A 21979-nucleotide genomic window follows, 5' to 3' on the forward strand; every position below is an offset into this window, starting at 1 on the left:
TATGTGTGCAGACGGCCTATCGCACACCTTATATACCCACCAAGCCAGCACACAACACATGAAGTACGTCATGGGCTGCGCGATGCCGACGTCAAATGTAGGATGTGGTCATAATAATGTGACAGTGTATGAACAGTTAAAGGGGTGTAATAAAGGTCATTTGTTTTATTTTGATCAGTGATTGAGGATATGTTACTAACAAAAATAGAAATATGACAGCGTGCATAGACCAATTTCTTTTTCTTTTTTAATGATCTTGTAATTAACCAGAGCTATAGAAAGAATGACAAGATAAAACTATTCATCTTCCACCACAAAATGTTTTTGGGTTTGTATTAATACGTTTTACTGCGTTATGTTAAAAGTAAAAGGCATGTAGGTGGAATTGAATGGCATCACACAGAGCAGCCAGAAACACTTTCGAGTCAGTCCAGCCAGGTGCGAGTTTGCAAAAACGAGTGTTTCATGAGATTCACAAATATCACATGAATGCACGCACCCAAGAGATGCGAGACCCAATTACAGATGCCAACTCCCAGTAGTCACGGCAAGGGCGTGCGACATTTGCACAAAATGTGACCTGTGAGAAGTGTATGAAACAGTGGGGAAACCGCCCTGGACAATAAAAAAGTGACAGCTAAGATAGCAGGGCCATATAGAAGACTATTATTGGGTATAAGAACAGTGTTAGAGATGTTAAATATGTGGCAGATGGTTGATATTTAGTATTGGTTGAAAAATAATAGGAAGCTAGTGTTCTAAAATCTCTTTCCCATCAATTCAACACCTCCACGTACCTGTCCCACATCATTTACACCTCCTGTTACCTGTCCCACATCATTTACACCTCCTGTTACCTGTCCCACATCAGTTACACCTCCCACGTATCTGTGCCACACCATTTACACCTCCCTGTACCTTTCCCACATCAATTACACCTCCACATACCTGTCCCACATCATTTACACCTCCACATACCTGTCCCACATCAATTACACCTCCACATACCTGTCCCACATCAGTTACACCTCCACGTACCTGTCCCACATCATTTACACCTCCTGTTACCTGTCCCACATCATTTACACCTCCTGTTACCTGTCCCACATCATTTACACCTCCTGTTACCTGTCCCACATCAGTTACACCTCCCACGTACCTGTCCCACATTATTTACACCTCCTGTTACCTGTGCCACATCATTTACACCTCCTGTTACCTGTGCCACATCATTTACACCTCCTGTTACCTGTGCCACATCATTTACACCTCCTGTTACCTGTGCCACATCATTTACACCTCCTGTTACCTGTGCCACATCATTTACACCTCCCACGTATCTGTCCCACATCATTTACACCTCCCTATACCTTTCCCACATAATTTACACCTCCACATACCTGTTCGAGATCATTTACACCTCCACATACCTGTCCTACATCAATTAAACAACCACATACCTGTTCCACATCAATTACACCTCCACGTACCTGCCCCACATAATTTACACCTCCACGTACCTGCCCCACATCAGTTACACCTCCACATACCTGTCCCACATCAGTTACACCTCCACATACCTGCCCCACATCATTTACACCTCCACATACCTGTCCCACATCAGTTACACCTCCACATACCTGTCCCACATCAATTACACCTCCACATACCTGTCCCACATCAATTACACCTCCACATACCTGTCCCACATCAGTTACACCTCCACATACCTGTCCCACATCAGTTACACCTCCACATACCTGCATAGCTCCCAACATGACCCTCTCAAGGAGGGACAAAATGCTCTGCTCCTGGACTTTCCTCTTAATGTATGATTACCGGCACCTGTGTTGAACAGGTTAATGGATAAGAAAGGTGTTTCAGCACAGGTGATGGCAATCATAAATTAAGAGGGAAGTGCAGGAACAGAGCATTCTGTCCCTCCTGGAGAGGGTCATGTTGGGAGGTATGTACCTGTCCCACACCATTTACACCTCCACATACCTGTCCCACATCAGTTACACCTCCACATACCTGTCCCACATCAGTTACACCTCCACATACCTGTCCCACACCATTTACACCTCAACATACCTGTCCCACATCAATTACACCTCCACATACCTGTCCCACATCAATTACACCTCCACATAGCTGTCCCACACCATTTACACCTCCACATACCTGTCCCACATCAATTACACCTCCACATACCTGTCCCACATCAGTTACACCTCCACATACCTGTCCCACATCAATCACACCTCCACATACCTGTCCCACACCATTTACACCTCAACATACCTGTCCCACATCAATTACACCTCCACATACCTGTCCCACATCAATTACACCTCCACATAGCTGTCCCACACCATTTACACCTCCACATACCTGTCCCACATCAATTACACCTCCACATACCTGTCCCACATCAGTTACACCTCCACATACCTGTCCCACATCAATCACACCTCCACATACCTGTCCCACATCAGTTACACCTCCACATACCTGTCCCACATCAGTTACACCTCCACATACCTGTCCCACATCAATTACACCTCCACATACCTGTCCCACATCAATTACACCTCCACATACCTGTCCCACATCAGTTACACCTCCACATACCTGTCCCACACCATTTACACCTCCACATACCTGTCCCACATCAGTTACACCTCCACATACCTGTCCCACATCAATTACACCTCCACATACCTGTCCCACATCAGTTACACCTCCACATACCTGTCCCACATCAATTACACCTCCACATACCTGTCCCACATCAATTACACCTCCACATACCTGTCCCACATCAATTACACCTCCACATACCTGTCCCACATCAGTTACACCTCCACATACCTGTCCCACATCAATTACACCTCCACATACCTGTCCCACATCAATTACACCTCCCATGTACCTGTCCCACATCAATTACACCTCCACATACCTGTCCCACATCAATTACACCTCCACATACCTGTCCCACATCAGTTACACCTCCACATACCTGTCCCACATCAGTAACACCTCCACATACCTGTCCCACATCAGTTACACCTCCACATACCTGTCCCACATCAGTTACACCTCCACATACCTGTCCCACATCAATTACACCTCCCATGTACCTGTCCCACATCAGTTACACCTCCACATACCTGCATAGCTCCCAACATGACCCTCTCCAGGAGGGACAAAATGCTCTGCTCCTGGACTTTCCTCTTAATGTATGATTACCGGCACCTGTGTTGAACAGGTTAATGGATAAGAAAGGTGTTTCAGCACAGGTGATGGCAATCATAAATTAAGAGAGAAGTGCAGGAACAGAGCATTCTGTCCCTCCTGGAGAGGGTCATGTTGGGAGGTATGTACCTGTCCCACACCATTTACACCTCCACATACCTGTCCCACACCATTTACACCTCCACATACCTGTCCCACATCAGTTACACCTCCACATACCTGTCCCACATCAGTTACACCTCCACATACCTGTCCCACATCAGTTACACCTCCACATACCTGTCCCACATCAGTTACACCTCCACATACCTGTCCCACATCAGTTACACCTCCACATACCTGTCCCACATCAATTACACCTCCACATACCTGTCCCACATCATTTACACCTCCACATACCTGTCCCATATCAGTTACACCTCCACATACCTGTCCCACATCATTTACACCTCCACATACCTGTCCCACATCAGTTACACCTCCACATACCTGTCCCACATCAGTTACACCTCCACATACCTGTCCCACATCAATTACACCTCCACATACCTGTCCCACATCAGTTACACCTCCACATACCTGTCCCACATCAATTACACCTCCACATGCCTGTCCCACATCAATTACACCTCCACATACCTGTCCCACATCAGTTACACCTCCACATACCTGTCCCACATCAATTACACCTCCACATGCCTGTCCCACATCAATTACACCTCCACATGCCTGTCCCACATCAATTACACCTCCACATACCTGTCCCACATCAATTACACCTCCACATGCCTGTCCCACATCAGTTACACCTCCACATACCTGTCCCACATCAATTACACCTCCACATACCTGTCCTACATCAGTTACACCTCCACATACCTGTCCCACATCAGTTACACCTCCACATACCTGTCCCACATCAATTACACCTCCACATACCTGTCCCACATCAGTTACACCTCCACATACCTGTCCCACATCAGTTACACCTCCACATACCTGTCCCACATCAATTACACCTCCACATACCTGTCCCACATCAGTTACACCTCCACATACCTGTCCCACATCAATTACACCTCCACATGCCTGTCCCACATCAATTACACCTCCACATGCCTGTCCCACATCAATTACACCTCCACATACCTGTCCCACATCAATTACACCTCCACATGCCTGTCCCACATCAGTTACACCTCCACATACCTGTCCCACATCATTTACACCTCCACATACCTGTCCCACATCAGTTACACCTCCACATACCTGTCCCACATCAGTTACACCTCCACATACCTGTCCCACATCATTTACACCTCCACATACCTGTCCCACATCAGTTACACCTCCACATACCTGTCCCACATCAGTTACACCTCCACATACCTGTCCCACATCAATTACACCTCCACATACCTGTCCCACATCAATTACACCTCCACATACCTGTCCCACATCAATTACACCTCCACATACCTGTCCCACATCAGTTACACCTCCACATACCTGTCCCACATCAGTTACACCTCCACATACCTGTCCCACATCAGTTACACCTCCACATACCTGTCCCACATCAGTTACACCTCCACATACCTGCCCCACATCAGTTACACCTCCACATACCTGTCCCACATCAATTACACCTCCACATACCTGTCCCACATCAATTACACCTCCCATGTACCTGTCCCACATCAGTTACACCTCCCATGTACCTGTCCCACATCAGTTACACCTCCCATGTACCTGTCCCACATCAGTTACACCTCCACATACCTGTCCCACATCAGTTACACCTCCACATACCTGTCCCACATCAGTTACACCTCCACATACCTGTCCCACATCAATTACACCTCCACATGCCTGTCCCACATCAATTACACCTCCACATACCTGTCCCACATCAATTACACCTCCCATGTACCTGTCCCACATCAGTTACACCTCCACATACCTGTCCCACATCAGTTACACCTCCACATACCTGTCCCACATCAGTTACACCTCCACATACCTGTCCCACATCAATTACACCTCCACATGCCTGTCCCACATCAATTACACCTCCACATACCTGTCCCACATCAGTTACACCTCCACATACCTGTCCCACATCAATTACACCTCCACATACCTGTCCCACATCAATTACACCTCCCATGTACCTGTCCCACATCAGTTACACCTCCACATACCTGTCCCACATCAGTTACACCTCCACATACCTGTCCCACATCAGTTACACCTCCACATACCTGTCCCACATCAGTTACACCTCCACATACCTGTCCCACATCAGTTACACCTCCACATACCTGCATAGCTCCCAACATGACCCTCTCCAGGAGGGACAAAATGCTCTGCTCCTGGACTTTCCTCTTAATGTATGATTACCGGCACCTGTGTTGAACAGGTTAATGGATAAGAAAGGTGTTTCAGCACAGGTGATGGCAATCATAAATTAAGAGGGAAGTGCAGGAACAGAGCATTCTGTCCCTCCTGGAGAGGGTCATGTTGGGAGGTATGTACCTGTCCCACACCATTTACACCTCCACATACCTGTCCCACATCAGTTACACCTCCACATACCTGTCCCACATCAGTTACACCTCCACATACCTGTCCCACACCATTTACACCTCAACATACCTGTCCCACATCAATTACACCTCCACATACCTGTCCCACATCAATTACACCTCCACATAGGTGTCCCACACCATTTACACCTCCACATACCTGTCCCACATCAATTACACCTCCACATACCTGTCCCACATCAGTTACACCTCCACATACCTGTCCCACATCAATCACACCTCCACATACCTGTCCCACACCATTTACACCTCCACATACCTGTCCCACATCAGTTACACCTCCACATACCTGTCCCACATCAATTACACCTCCACATACCTGTCCCACATCAGTTACACCTCCACATACCTGTCCCACATCAATTACACCTCCACATACCTGTCCCACATCAATTACACCTCCACATACCTGTCCCACATCAATTACACCTCCACATACCTGTCCCACATCAGTTACACCTCCACATACCTGTCCCACATCAATTACACCTCCACATACCTGTCCCACATCAATTACACCTCCCATGTACCTGTCCCACATCAATTACACCTCCACATACCTGTCCCACATCAGTTACACCTCCACATACCTGTCCCACATCAGTTACACCTCCACATACCTGTCCCACATCAGTTACACCTCCACATACCTGTCCCACATCAGTTACACCTCCACATACCTGTCCCACATCAATTACACCTCCACATACCTGTCCCACATCAGTTACACCTCCACATACCTGTCCCACATCAGTTACACCTCCACATACCTGTCCCACATCAATTACACCTCCCATGTACCTGTCCCACATCAGTTACACCTCCACATACCTGTCCCACATCAATTACACCTCCACATACCTGTCCCACATCAATTACACCTCCCATGTACCTGTCCCACATCAGTTACACCTCCACATACCTGTCCCACATCAGTTACACCTCCACATACCTGTCCCACATCAGTTACACCTCCACATACCTGTCCCACATCAATTACACCTCCACATACCTGTCCCACATCAATTACACCTCCACATACCTGTCCCGCATCAATTACACCTCCACATACCTGTCCCACATCAGTTACACCTCCACATACCTGTCCCACATCAGTTACACCTCCACATACCTGTCCCACATCAGTTACACCTCCACATACCTGTCCCACATCAATTACACCTCCACATACCTGTCCCACATCAATCACACCTCCACATACCTGTCCCACATCAATCACACCTCCACATACCTGTCCCACATCAGTTACACCTCCACATACCTGTCCCACATCAGTTACACCTCCACATACCTGTCCCACATCAATTACACCTCCACATACCTGTCCCACATCAGTTACACCTCCACATACCTGTCCCACATCAATTACACCTCCACATACCTGTCCCACATCAATTACACCTCCACATACCTGTCCCACATCAGTTACACCTCCACATACCTGTCCCACATCAATTACACCTCCACATACCTGTCCCACATCAATTACACCTCCACATACCTGTCCCACATCAGTTACACCTCCACATACCTGTCCCACATCAGTTACACCTCCACATACCTGTCCCACATCAGTTACACCTCCACATACCTGTCCCACATCAGTTACACCTCCACATACCTGTCCCACATCAGTTACACCTCCACATACCTGTCCCACATCAATTACACCTCCACATACCTGTCCCACATCAGTTACACCTCCACGTACCTGTCCCACATCAATTACACCTCCACATACCTGTCCCACATCAGTTACACCTCCACATGCCTGTCCCACATCAGTTACACCTCCACATACCTGTCCCACATCAGTTACACCTCCACATACCTGTCCCACATCAGTTACACCTCCACATACCTGTCCCACATCAGTTACACCTCCACATACCTGTCCCACATCAGTTACACCTCCACATACCTGTCCCACATCAGTTACACCTCCACATACCTGTCCCACATCAATTACACCTCCACATACCTGTCCCACATCAATTACACCTCCACATACCTGTCCCACATCAATTACACCTCCACATACCTGTCCCACATCAGTTACACCTCCACATACCTGTCCCACATCAATTACACCTCCCATGTACCTGTCCCACATCAGTTACACCTCCACATACCTGTCCCACATCAATTACACCTCCACATACCTGTCCCACATCAATTACACCTCCACATACCTGTCCCACATCAATTACACCTCCCATGTACCTGTCCCACATCAGTTACACCTCCACATACCTGTCCCACATCAATTACACCTCCACATACCTGTCCCACATCAGTTACACCTCCACATACCTGTCCCACATCAGTTACACCTCCACATACCTGTCCCACATCAGTTACACCTCCACATACCTGTCCCACATCAATTACACCTCCCATGTACCTGTCCCACATCAGTTACACCTCCACATACCTGTCCCACATCAGTTACACCTCCACATACCTGTCCCACATCAATTACACCTCCACATGCCTGTCCCACATCAGTTACGCCTCCACATACCTGTCCCACATCAATTACACCTCCACATACCTGTCCCACATCAATTACACCTCCACATACCTGTCCCACATCAATTACACCTCCACATACCTGTCCCACATCAGTTACACCTCCACATACCTGTCCCACATCAATTACACCTCCACATACCTGTCCCACATCAATTACACCTCCCATGTACCTGTCCCACATCAATTACACCTCCACATACCTGTCCCACATCAATTACACCTCCACATACCTGTCCCACATCAGTTACACCTCCACATACCTGTCCCACATCAGTAACACCTCCACATACCTGTCCCACATCAGTTACACCTCCACATACCTGTCCCACATCAGTTACACCTCCACATACCTGTCCCACATCAATTACACCTCCCATGTACCTGTCCCACATCAGTTACACCTCCACATACCTGCATAGCTCCCAACATGACCCTCTCCAGGAGGGACAAAATGCTCTGCTCCTGGACTTTCCTCTTAATGTATGATTACCGGCACCTGTGTTGAACAGGTTAATGGATAAGAAAGGTGTTTCAGCACAGGTGATGGCAATCATAAATTAAGAGAGAAGTGCAGGAACAGAGCATTCTGTCCCTCCTGGAGAGGGTCATGTTGGGAGGTATGTACCTGTCCCACACCATTTACACCTCCACATACCTGTCCCACACCATTTACACCTCCACATACCTGTCCCACATCAGTTACACCTCCACATACCTGTCCCACATCAGTTACACCTCCACATACCTGTCCCACATCAGTTACACCTCCACATACCTGTCCCACATCAGTTACACCTCCACATACCTGTCCCACATCAGTTACACCTCCACATACCTGTCCCACATCAATTACACCTCCACATACCTGTCCCACATCATTTACACCTCCACATACCTGTCCCATATCAGTTACACCTCCACATACCTGTCCCACATCATTTACACCTCCACATACCTGTCCCACATCAGTTACACCTCCACATACCTGTCCCACATCAGTTACACCTCCACATACCTGTCCCACATCAATTACACCTCCACATACCTGTCCCACATCAGTTACACCTCCACATACCTGTCCCACATCAATTACACCTCCACATGCCTGTCCCACATCAATTACACCTCCACATACCTGTCCCACATCAGTTACACCTCCACATACCTGTCCCACATCAATTACACCTCCACATGCCTGTCCCACATCAATTACACCTCCACATGCCTGTCCCACATCAATTACACCTCCACATACCTGTCCCACATCAATTACACCTCCACATGCCTGTCCCACATCAGTTACACCTCCACATACCTGTCCCACATCAATTACACCTCCACATACCTGTCCTACATCAGTTACACCTCCACATACCTGTCCCACATCAGTTACACCTCCACATACCTGTCCCACATCAATTACACCTCCACATACCTGTCCCACATCAGTTACACCTCCACATACCTGTCCCACATCAGTTACACCTCCACATACCTGTCCCACATCAATTACACCTCCACATACCTGTCCCACATCAGTTACACCTCCACATACCTGTCCCACATCAATTACACCTCCACATGCCTGTCCCACATCAATTACACCTCCACATGCCTGTCCCACATCAATTACACCTCCACATACCTGTCCCACATCAATTACACCTCCACATGCCTGTCCCACATCAGTTACACCTCCACATACCTGTCCCACATCAATTACACCTCCACATACCTGTCCTACATCAGTTACACCTCCACATACCTGTCCCACATCAGTTACACCTCCACATACCTGTCCCACATCAATTACACCTCCACATACCTGTCCCACATCAGTTACACCTCCACATACCTGTCCCACATCAGTTACACCTCCACATACCTGTCCCACATCAATTACACCTCCCATGTACCTGTCCCACATCAGTTACACCTCCACATACCTGTCCCACATCAGTTACACCTCCACATACCTGTCCCACATCAATTACACCTCCACGTACCTGTCCCACATCAGTTACACCTCCACATACCTGTCCCACATCAGTTACACCTCCACATACCTGTCCCACATCAGTTACACCTCCACATACCTGCCCCACATCAGTTACACCTCCACATACCTGTCCCACATCAATTACACCTCCACATACCTGTCCCACATCAATTACACCTCCCATGTACCTGTCCCACATCAGTTACACCTCCCATGTACCTGTCCCACATCAGTTACACCTCCACATACCTGTCCCACATCAATTACACCTCCACATGCCTGTCCCACATCAATTACACCTCCACATACCTGTCCCACATCAATTACACCTCCACATGCCTGTCCTACATCATTTACACCTCCACATACCTGTCCCACATCATTTACACCTCCACATACCTGTCCCACATCAGTTACACCTCCACATACCTGTCCCACATCAGTTACACCTCCACATACCTGTCCCACATCATTTACACCTCCACATACCTGTCCCACATCAGTTACACCTCCACATACCTGTCCCACATCAGTTACACCTCCACATACCTGTCCCACATCAATTACACCTCCACATACCTGTCCCACATCAATTACACCTCCACATACCTGTCCCACATCAATTACACCTCCACATACCTGTCCCACATCAGTTACACCTCCACATACCTGTCCCACATCAGTTACACCTCCACATACCTGTCCCACATCAGTTACACCTCCACATACCTGTCCCACATCAGTTACACCTCCACATACCTGCCCCACATCAGTTACACCTCCACATACCTGTCCCACATCAATTACACCTCCACATACCTGTCCCACATCAATTACACCTCCCATGTACCTGTCCCACATCAGTTACACCTCCCATGTACCTGTCCCACATCAGTTACACCTCCCATGTACCTGTCCCACATCAGTTACACCTCCACATACCTGTCCCACATCAGTTACACCTCCACATACCTGTCCCACATCAGTTACACCTCCACATACCTGTCCCACATCAATTACACCTCCACATGCCTGTCCCACATCAATTACACCTCCACATACCTGTCCCACATCAATTACACCTCCCATGTACCTGTCCCACATCAGTTACACCTCCACATACCTGTCCCACATCAGTTACACCTCCACATACCTGTCCCACATCAGTTACACCTCCACATACCTGTCCCACATCAATTACACCTCCACATGCCTGTCCCACATCAATTACACCTCCACATACCTGTCCCACATCAGTTACACCTCCACATACCTGTCCCACATCAATTACACCTCCACATACCTGTCCCACATCAATTACACCTCCCATGTACCTGTCCCACATCAGTTACACCTCCACATACCTGTCCCACATCAGTTACACCTCCACATACCTGTCCCACATCAGTTACACCTCCACATACCTGTCCCACATCAGTTACACCTCCACATACCTGTCCCACATCAGTTACACCTCCACATACCTGCATAGCTCCCAACATGACCCTCTCCAGGAGGGACAAAATGCTCTGCTCCTGGACTTTCCTCTTAATGTATGATTACCGGCACCTGTGTTGAACAGGTTAATGGATAAGAAAGGTGTTTCAGCACAGGTGATGGCAATCATAAATTAAGAGGGAAGTGCAGGAACAGAGCATTCTGTCCCTCCTGGAGAGGGTCATGTTGGGAGGTATGTACCTGTCCCACACCATTTACACCTCCACATACCTGTCCCACATCAGTTACACCTCCACATACCTGTCCCACATCAGTTACACCTCCACATACCTGTCCCACACCATTTACACCTCAACATACCTGTCCCACATCATTTACACCTCCACATACCTGTCCCACATCAATTACACCTCCACATAGGTGTCCCACACCATTTACACCTCCACATACCTGTCCCACATCAATTACACCTCCACATACCTGTCCCACATCAGTTACACCTCCACATACCTGTCCCACATCAATCACACCTCCACATACCTGTCCCACACCATTTACACCTCCACATACCTGTCCCACATCAGTTACACCTCCACATACCTGTCCCACATCAATTACACCTCCACATACCTGTCCCACATCAGTTACACCTCCACATACCTGTCCCACATCAATTACACCTCCACATACCTGTCCCACATCAATTACACCTCCACATACCTGTCCCACATCAATTACACCTCCACATACCTGTCCCACATCAGTTACACCTCCACATACCTGTCCCACATCAATTACACCTCCACATACCTGTCCCACATCAATTACACCTCCCATGTACCTGTCCCACATCAATTACACCTCCACATACCTGTCCCACATCAGTTACACCTCCACATACCTGTCCCACATCAGTTACACCTCCACATACCTGTCCCACATCAGTTACACCTCCACATACCTGTCCCACATCAGTTACACCTCCACATACCTGTCCCACATCAATTACACCTCCACATACCTGTCCCACATCAGTTACACCTCCACATACCTGTCCCACATCAGTTACACCTCCACATACCTGTCCCACATCAATTACACCTCCCATGTACCTGTCCCACATCAGTTACACCTCCACATACCTGTCCCACATCAATTACACCTCCACATACCTGTCCCACATCAGTTACACCTCCACATACCTGTCCCACATCAATTACACCTCCACATGCCTGTCCCACATCAATTACACCTCCACATACCTGTCCCACATCAGTTACACCTCCACATACCTGTCCCACATCAATTACACCTCCACATGCCTGTCCCACATCAATTACACCTCCACATGCCTGTCCCACATCAATTACACCTCCACATACCTGTCCCACATCAATTACACCTCCACATGCCTGTCCCACATCAGTTACACCTCCACATACCTGTCCCACATCAATTACACCTCCACATACCTGTCCTACATCAGTTACACCTCCACATACCTGTCCCACATCAGTTACACCTCCACATACCTGTCCCACATCAATTACACCTCCACATACCTGTCCCACATCAGTTACACCTCCACATACCTGTCCCACATCAGTTACACCTCCACATACCTGTCCCACATCAATTACACCTCCACATACCTGTCCCACATCAGTTACACCTCCACATACCTGTCCCACATCAGTTACACCTCCACATACCTGTCCCACATCAGTTACACCTCCACATACCTGTCCCACATCAATTACACCTCCCATGTACCTGTCCCACATCAGTTACACCTCCACATACCTGTCCCACATCAGTTACACCTCCACATACCTGTCCCACATCAGTTACACCTCCACATACCTGTCCCACATCAATTACACCTCCACATACCTGTCCCACATCAATTACACCTCCACATACCTGTCCCGCATCAATTACACCTCCACATACCTGTCCCACATCAGTTACACCTCCACATACCTGTCCCACATCAGTTACACCTCCACATACCTGTCCCACATCAGTTACACCTCCACATACCTGTCCCACATCAATTACACCTCCACATACCTGTCCCACATCAATCACACCTCCACATACCTGTCCCACATCAATCACACCTCCACATACCTGTCCCACATCAGTTACACCTCCACATACCTGTCCCACATCAGTTACACCTCCACATACCTGTCCCACATCAATTACACCTCCACATACCTGTCCCACATCAGTTACACCTCCACATACCTGTCCCACATCAATTACACCTCCACATACCTGTCCCACATCAATTACACCTCCACATACCTGTCCCACATCAGTTACACCTCCACATACCTGTCCCACATCAATTACACCTCCACATACCTGTCCCACATCAATTACACCTCCACATACCTGTCCCACATCAGTTACACCTCCACATACCTGTCCCACATCAGTTACACCTCCACATACCTGTCCCACATCAGTTACACCTCCACATACCTGTCCCACATCAGTTACACCTCCACATACCTGTCCCACATCAGTTACACCTCCACATACCTGTCCCACATCAATTACACCTCCACATACCTGTCCCACATCAGTTACACCTCCACGTACCTGTCCCACATCAATTACACCTCCACATACCTGTCCCACATCAGTTACACCTCCACATGCCTGTCCCACATCAGTTACACCTCCACATACCTGTCCCACATCAGTTACACCTCCACATACCTGTCCCACATCAGTTACACCTCCACATACCTGTCCCACATCAGTTACACCTCCACATACCTGTCCCACATCAGTTACACCTCCACATACCTGTCCCACATCAGTTACACCTCCACATACCTGTCCCACATCAATTACACCTCCACATACCTGTCCCACATCAATTACACCTCCACATACCTGTCCCACATCAATTACACCTCCACATACCTGTCCCACATCAGTTACACCTCCACGTACCTGTCCCACATCAATTACACCTCCCATGTACCTGTCCCACATCAGTTACACCTCCACATACCTGTCCCACATCAGTTACACCTCCACATACCTGTCCCACATCAATTACACCTCCACATACCTGTCCCACATCAATTACACCTCCACATACCTGTCCCACATCAATTACACCTCCCATGTACCTGTCCCACATCAGTTACACCTCCACATACCTGTCCCACATCAATTACACCTCCACATACCTGTCCCACATCAGTTACACCTCCACATACCTGTCCCACATCAGTTACACCTCCACATACCTGTCCCACATCAGTTACACCTCCACATACCTGTCCCACATCAATTACACCTCCCATGTACCTGTCCCACATCAGTTACACCTCCACATACCTGTCCCACATCAGTTACACCTCCGCATACCTGTCCCACATCAATTACACCTCCACATACCTGTCCCACATCAATTACACCTCCACATGCCTGTCCCACATCAGTTACACCTCCACATACCTGTCCCACATCAATTACACCTCCACATACCTGTCCCACATCAATTACACCTCCACATACCTGTCCCACATCAATTACACCTCCACATACCTGTCCCACATCAGTTACACCTCCACATACCTGTCCCACATCAATTACACCTCCCATGTACCTGTCCCACATCAGTTACACCTCCACATACCTGTCCCACATCAATTACACCTCCACATACCTGTCCTACATCAGTTACACCTCCACATACCTGTCCTACATCAGTTACACCTCCACATACCTGTCCTACATCAGTTACACCTCCACATACCCGTCCTACATAATTTATCCCATTATTAAGCTTTTTAGAGAAATTCAGAAAGCTGACATTGAAGCTATTTAAACCCTTCCAAGTATGTGATTATTTATTAGGAGGGGTGTGCCAGAGGTTCTGCACTATGGTCCTAATTCAGACCTGATCGCTCGCTAGGGTTTTTTTGGACTGCTGCGAGCAGATAGTCGCTGCCCATTGGGGAGTGTATTTTTTCTTTGCAAGTGTGCGATCGCATGTGCAGCCGGGCGGTACAAAAAAACGTTTGTGCAGTTTCTGAGTTGCCAAGAACTTCCTCAGCCGCTGCGATCACTTCAGCCTGTTTGGTCCCGGAATTGCCGTCAGACACCCGCCCTGCAAACGCTTGGACACGCCTGCGTTTTTGCAAACACTCCCAGAAAACGGTTAGTTGACACCCACAAACGCCGTCTTCCTGTCAATCTCCTTCCCATTGGCTGTTCGAATGGATTCTTCGTTAAACCCATCGCACTGCAATGATCCGCTTTGTACCTGTGCGACGCGCCTGCACATTGCAGTGCATACACATGCGCAGTTCTGACCTGATCGCAGCGCAGCGAAAAACCTTGCGTGCGATCAGGTCTGAATGACCCCCTGGGCCAAATGTAATAGAGGGAGAGTTTCAAAAAGTGAGAGATTTGGTAAGGGTTTGCAATTTTTTTTAAAGTGGCAATCATTTACACAGCAAGATCAACCTGGTTTTGCAGTGTAAATGATTGCCACTTTAAAAAAAGCTGAAAATCCCTACCAAATCTCTCACTTTCTGAAACTCTCACTCTATTACATTTGGCTCCATATGTTCTGACATTTTTACCGTATAATAAAGATATTCTCTATCTTCTCACCTGCACCTGCACAAAAAAAAACAACAGCCATTTCATCCAGAATATCAATGCCAGTTTTCAAATGTAATTTTCACAGAGTTTGCACCTAATTGGATTCTTCCATCTGTTTCTTTTAGCGCTGAGGACCTGGAGGACAGTTACAATGAGAACGCGCTGAACGTGTGCCTGCCCTCTGCGCAGCTGCTGGCTACAGAAGTCAGTGACATTCTAGAGTCATGTACTGGTGAGTTGCTTGTTCCTTACATGGACAACATCCTATGCATTGATTTTTCACATGGAAACATAGAGCCTAATTCATACCTGGTTGCTGCAGCGGCAGCGATCGCAGGCTGAAGCCCAGTGAGGTGTGTGCATGCGAAGGCATCTCACTGGTGCGATCGCCTCTGCCTGATTGACAGACAGAGGCAGTCACGGGGCGTGCCGGAGGAGTTCAAATGGAGTTGAGGGGGATGGGTTGCAGTGGCTTCGTGATGTCACACACAGCCGCTGCTACCAAAACATGGTGGGAAGCCAGCAGCTAGGCGGCATAGGCAGGGAGCTACTCACCAGGTGCGAAAGCATCACCGAAGAGTGATGCCTTTGCACCTCTGCGGGCAGGAAACAGGGTCTGGCATGTGGAGCGGACCCCCGCTTGTCAGAGATTGTGATTGTAGATGTGCGTTTTTCCGCACATCTATGATCAGCTCTGAATTAGGACCATAGGAGGTCATTCCGAGTTGATCGTAGCTGTGATAAATTTAGCACAGCTATGATCATTCACACTGACATGCTGGGGGACAGCCTGCACAGGGCTAGTCCGCCCACATGTCAGTGCCCCCCCCCCCCCCCCGCCCTTTGCATTTCAAGAGTAGCTCCCGACCAGCGCAGCTTTAGCGTGCTCTGCGGTAGCTACTCGTCGATCCCCGGCCCGCAGCAGATGTGTGTGACATCACGCAGCCGCCGCGGCCCACCCCCCAAATGGTCCGGCCACACCTGCGTTGGCCGGACCGCTCCCCCTAAATGGCGGCTCAATGCCGCCGTACAACCCCCTCCCGCCCAGCAATGACGGCTGCCATGCGCCGGCGCACTGCCTGATCTCTGCACTGCGATCAACTCGGAATGACCCCCAAGGTCTTATCATGAAGTAATGAAAAGTGTGAAGTGAGCCAGTAGTTGCTCATGGCAACCAATCAGCTGCTACGTATAATTGCATAGAATGAACTGCTGATATGAATAACACTGTTTTCTCTGACGTCCTAGTGGATGCTGGGAACTCCGTAAGGACCATGGGGAATAGACGGGCTCCGCAGGAGACTGGGCACTCTAAAGAAAAGATTAGGTACTATCTGGTGTGCACTGGCTCCTCCCTCTATGCCCCTCCTCCAGACCTCAGTTAGAATCTGTGCCCGGCCAGAGCTGGGTGCTCCTAGTGGGCTCTCCTGAGCTTACTAGTAAAGAAAGTATTTATTAGGTTTTTTATTTTCAGTGAGCTTCTGCTGGCAACAGACTCACTGCTACGTGGGACTAAGGGGAGAGAAGCAAACCTACCTGCTTGCAGCTAGCTTGTGCTTCTTAGGCTACTGGACACCATTAGCTCCAGAGGGTTCGAACACAGGCACCTGTCCTCGATCGTCCGTTCCCGGAGCCGCGCCGCCGTCCCCCTCGCAGAGCCAGAAGAACAGAAGCTTGAAGATGACGAAATCGGCGGCTGAAGACTCCTGTCTTCATTAAGGTAGCGCACAGCACTGCAGCTGTGCACCATTGCTCCCAGCACACTTACACACTCCGGTCACTGTAGGGTGCAGGGCGCTGGGGGGGGGGGGGGGCGCCCTGGGCTGCAATTGAAGTACCTTTTGGCATAAAAATACATATATACAGTCTGGCACTGTATATATGTAAAAACCCCCGCCATTTTTTCACACAGAAAGCGGGACAGAAGCCCGCCACTGAGGGGGCAGGGCCTTCTTCCTCAGCACACCAGCGCCATTTTCTCTTCACAGCTCCGCTGGTAGCAGCTCCCCAGGCTCTCCCCTGCAGTATCCAGGTACAAGATGGGTTAAAAAGAGAGGGGGGGCACATAAATTTAGGCGCAAATAAGACATATAAAGCAGCTATTGGGTAAATCACTTATTATCAGTGAGAATCCCTGTGTTATATAGCGCTGTGGTGTGTGCTGGCATACTCTCTCTCTGTCTCCCCAAAGGACTTTGTGGGGTCCTGTCCTCAGTCTGAGCATTCCCTGTGTGTGTGCGGTGTGTCGGTACGGCTGTGTCGACATGTTTGATGAGGAAGGTTACGTGGAGGCGGAGCAAGGGCAGATAAGTGTGGTGTCGCCCCCGTCGGGGCCGACACCTGATTGGATGGATATGTGGAAGGTCTTAAATGACAATGTAAACTCCTTACATAAAAGGTTTGATGACGCTGCAGCCTTGGGACAGCCGGGGTCTCAGCCTGCGCCTGCCCAGGCGACTCAGAAACCATCAGGGGCTCATAAACGCCCTCTATCTCAGATGGTTGACACAGATGTCGACACGGAGTCCGACTCCAGTGTCGACGATGATGAGGCACATTTACAGTCTAAAATGACCAAGGCCATCAGATACATGATTATTGCAATGAAAGATGTATTACACATTTCTGAGATTAACCCTGTTAATACCAAGAGGGTTTATATGTTTGGGGAGAAAAAGCAGCCAGTGACTTTTCCCCCATCTGATGAATTAAATTAATTGTGTGAAGAAGCGTGGAGTTCCCCTGATAAGAAATTAGTGATTTCTAAAAGGTTACTGATGGCGTACCCTTTCCCGCCAACGGACAGGTTAAGTTGGGAAACATCCCCTAGGGTGGACAAGGCACTGACAAGCTTATCTAAAAAGGTGGCCCTGCCGTCTCAGGATACGGCCACCCTAAAGGAGCCTGCGGATAGAAAGCAGGAAGCTATCCTGAAGTCAGTGTATACACACTCTGGTACTCTACTGAGACCTGCTATTGCTTCAGCCTGGATGTGTAGTGCTGTAGCAGCGTGGACAGATACTCTGTTAGACGACATAGATTCCCTCGACAGAGATACTGTTTTGCTAACCCTGGGCCATATCAAAGACGTCGTCTTATATATGCGGGATGCTCAGAGGGACATTTGCCTGCTGGGCTCTAGAATTAATGCTATGTCCATTTCTGCTAGGAGGGTCTTATAGACTCGGCAATGGACAGGAGATGCTGATTCTAAAAAACACATGGAGGTTTTGCCTTATAAGGGTGAGGAATTGTTTGGGGACGGTCTGTCGGACCTCGTGTCTACAGCGACAGCTGGAAAGTCGACTTTCTTGCCTCAGGTTTCCTCACAGCCTAAGAAAGCACCGTATTATCAAATGCAGTCCTTTCGTTCCCAAAAAGGCAAGAGGGTCAGGGGCGCATCCTTTCTTGCCAGAGGCAGGGGTAGAGGTAAGAAGCTGCACCATGCAGCCAGTTCCCAGGAACAAAAGTCCTCCCCTGCTTCCACTAAGTCCACCGCATGACGTTGGGGCTCCACAGGCGGAGCCAGGTGCGGTGGGGGCGCATCTCCGAAACTTCAGCAACCAGTGGGTTCGCTCACAGGTGGATCTCTGGGCTATACAAATTGTATCTCAGGGATACAAGCTGGAATTCGAAGCGACTCCCCCCCGCCGTTACCTCAAATCAGCCTTGCCAGCTTCCCCCATGGAAAGGGAGGTAGTACTGGCGGCAATTCACAAGCTGTACCTCCAGCAAGTGATTGTCAGGGTCCCCCTCCTTCAACAGGGAAGGAGTTACTATTCCACAATGTTTGTGGTACCGAAACCGGACGGTTCGGTGAGACCCATTCTGAATTTAAAATCCTTGAACACTTATATAAAGAAATTCAAGTTCAAAATGGAATCGCTCAGAGCGGTTATTGCAAGCCTGGAAGAGGGGGATTTTATGGTGTCGCTGGACATCAAAGATGCTTACTTGCATGTCCCCATTTACCCACCTCACCAGGAGTACCTCAGGTTTGTGGTACAGGACTGTCGTTACCAGTTCCAGACGTTGCCGTTTGGCCTGTCCACGGCACTGAGAATATTTACCAAGGTAATGGCCGAAATGATGATACTCCTTCGGCAGAAGGGAGTTATAATTATCCCGTACTTGGACGATATCCTCATAAAGGCGAGGTCCAGGGAGCAGTTGTTGATCAGCGTAGCACTCTCTCAGGAAGTGTTGCAACAGCACGGCTGGATTCTGAATGTTCCAAAGTCGCAGCTGATTCCTACGACGCGTCTGCTTTTCCTGGGCATGATTCTGGACACAGAACAGAAGAAGGTGTTTCTCCCGGTGGAGAAGGCCCAGGACTTAGCATCTCTGGTCAGGGTCCTCCTGAAACCAAAACAGGTATCGGTGCATCACTGCACGCGAGTCCTGGGAAATATGGTGGCTTCATACGAAGCCATTCCCTTCGGCAGGTTCCATGCGAGGATCTTTCAGTGGGATCTGTTGGACAAGTGATCCGGATCGCATCTTCAGATGCATCGGCTGATCACCCTGTCCCCAAGGGCCAGGGTGTCTCTTCTGTGGTGGCTGCAGAGTGCTCACCTTCTCGAGGGCCGCAGGTTCGGCATACAGGACTGGGTCCTGGTGACCACGGATGCAAGCCTCTGAGGGTGGGGGGCAGTCACTCAGGGAAGAAACTTCCAAGGGCTGTGGTCAAGTCTGGAGACTTCTCTACACATAAATATACTGGAACTAAGGGCCATTTACAACGCCCTGAGTCAAGCAGAGCCCCTGCTTCAAAACCGGCCAGTCCTGATTCAGTCAGACAACATCACGGCGGTCGCCCATGTAAACCGCCAGGGCGGCACAAGAAGCAGGATGGCAATGGCGGAAGCCACAAAGATTATTCGGTGGGCGGAGAATCACGTGCAAGCACTGTCAGCAGTGTTCATTCCGGGAGTGGACAACTGGGAAGCAGACTTCTTCAGCAGACACGACCTCCACCCGGGAGAGTGGGGACTTCATCAAGAAGTCTTCACACAGATCGCAAAGCGATGGGAACTGCCACAGGTGGACATGATGGCGTCCCGCCTCAACAAAAAGCTAAAAAGATATTGCGCCAGGTCAAGAGACCCTCAGGCGATAGCTGTGGACGCCCTAGTGACACCGTGGGTGTACCAGTCGGTATATGTGTTTCCTCCTCTTCCTCTCATACCCAAGGTACTGAGAATAGTAAGAAAGAGAGGAATAAGAACAATACTCATTGTTCCGGATTGGCCAAGAAGGACTTGGTACCCGGAACTGCAAGAAATGCGCACAGAGGACCCATGGCCTCTGCCTCTCAGACAGGACCTGCTGCAACAAGGGCCCTGTCTGTTCCAAGACTTACCGCGGCTGCGTTTGACGGCATGGCGGTTGAACGCCGGATCCTAGCTGAAAAAGGCATTCCGGATGAAGTTATTCCTACGCTGATAAAGGCTAG

The 21979-nt window shown here is 49.1% G+C and overlaps 1 protein-coding gene across 3 annotated transcripts in view; it reads left to right on the forward strand.

Annotated features, from left to right (window-relative positions):
- Positions 1–21979, forward strand: part of LOC134945482 (syntaxin-binding protein 4-like) — a 194004-nt gene that overhangs the window by 159558 nt on the left and 12467 nt on the right. For all 3 annotated transcript variants that reach the window (XM_063934802.1, XM_063934800.1, XM_063934801.1), the window contains exon 20: positions 16650–16756. In XM_063934802.1, coding sequence (XP_063790872.1) covers positions 16650–16756 — 107 coding nt within the window. The remainder of the gene's footprint in view (positions 1–16649; positions 16757–21979) is intronic.

This window comes from Pseudophryne corroboree, chromosome 7 (genome assembly GCF_028390025.1).
Source record: "Pseudophryne corroboree isolate aPseCor3 chromosome 7, aPseCor3.hap2, whole genome shotgun sequence".
NCBI lineage: Eukaryota > Metazoa > Chordata > Amphibia > Anura > Myobatrachidae > Pseudophryne > Pseudophryne corroboree.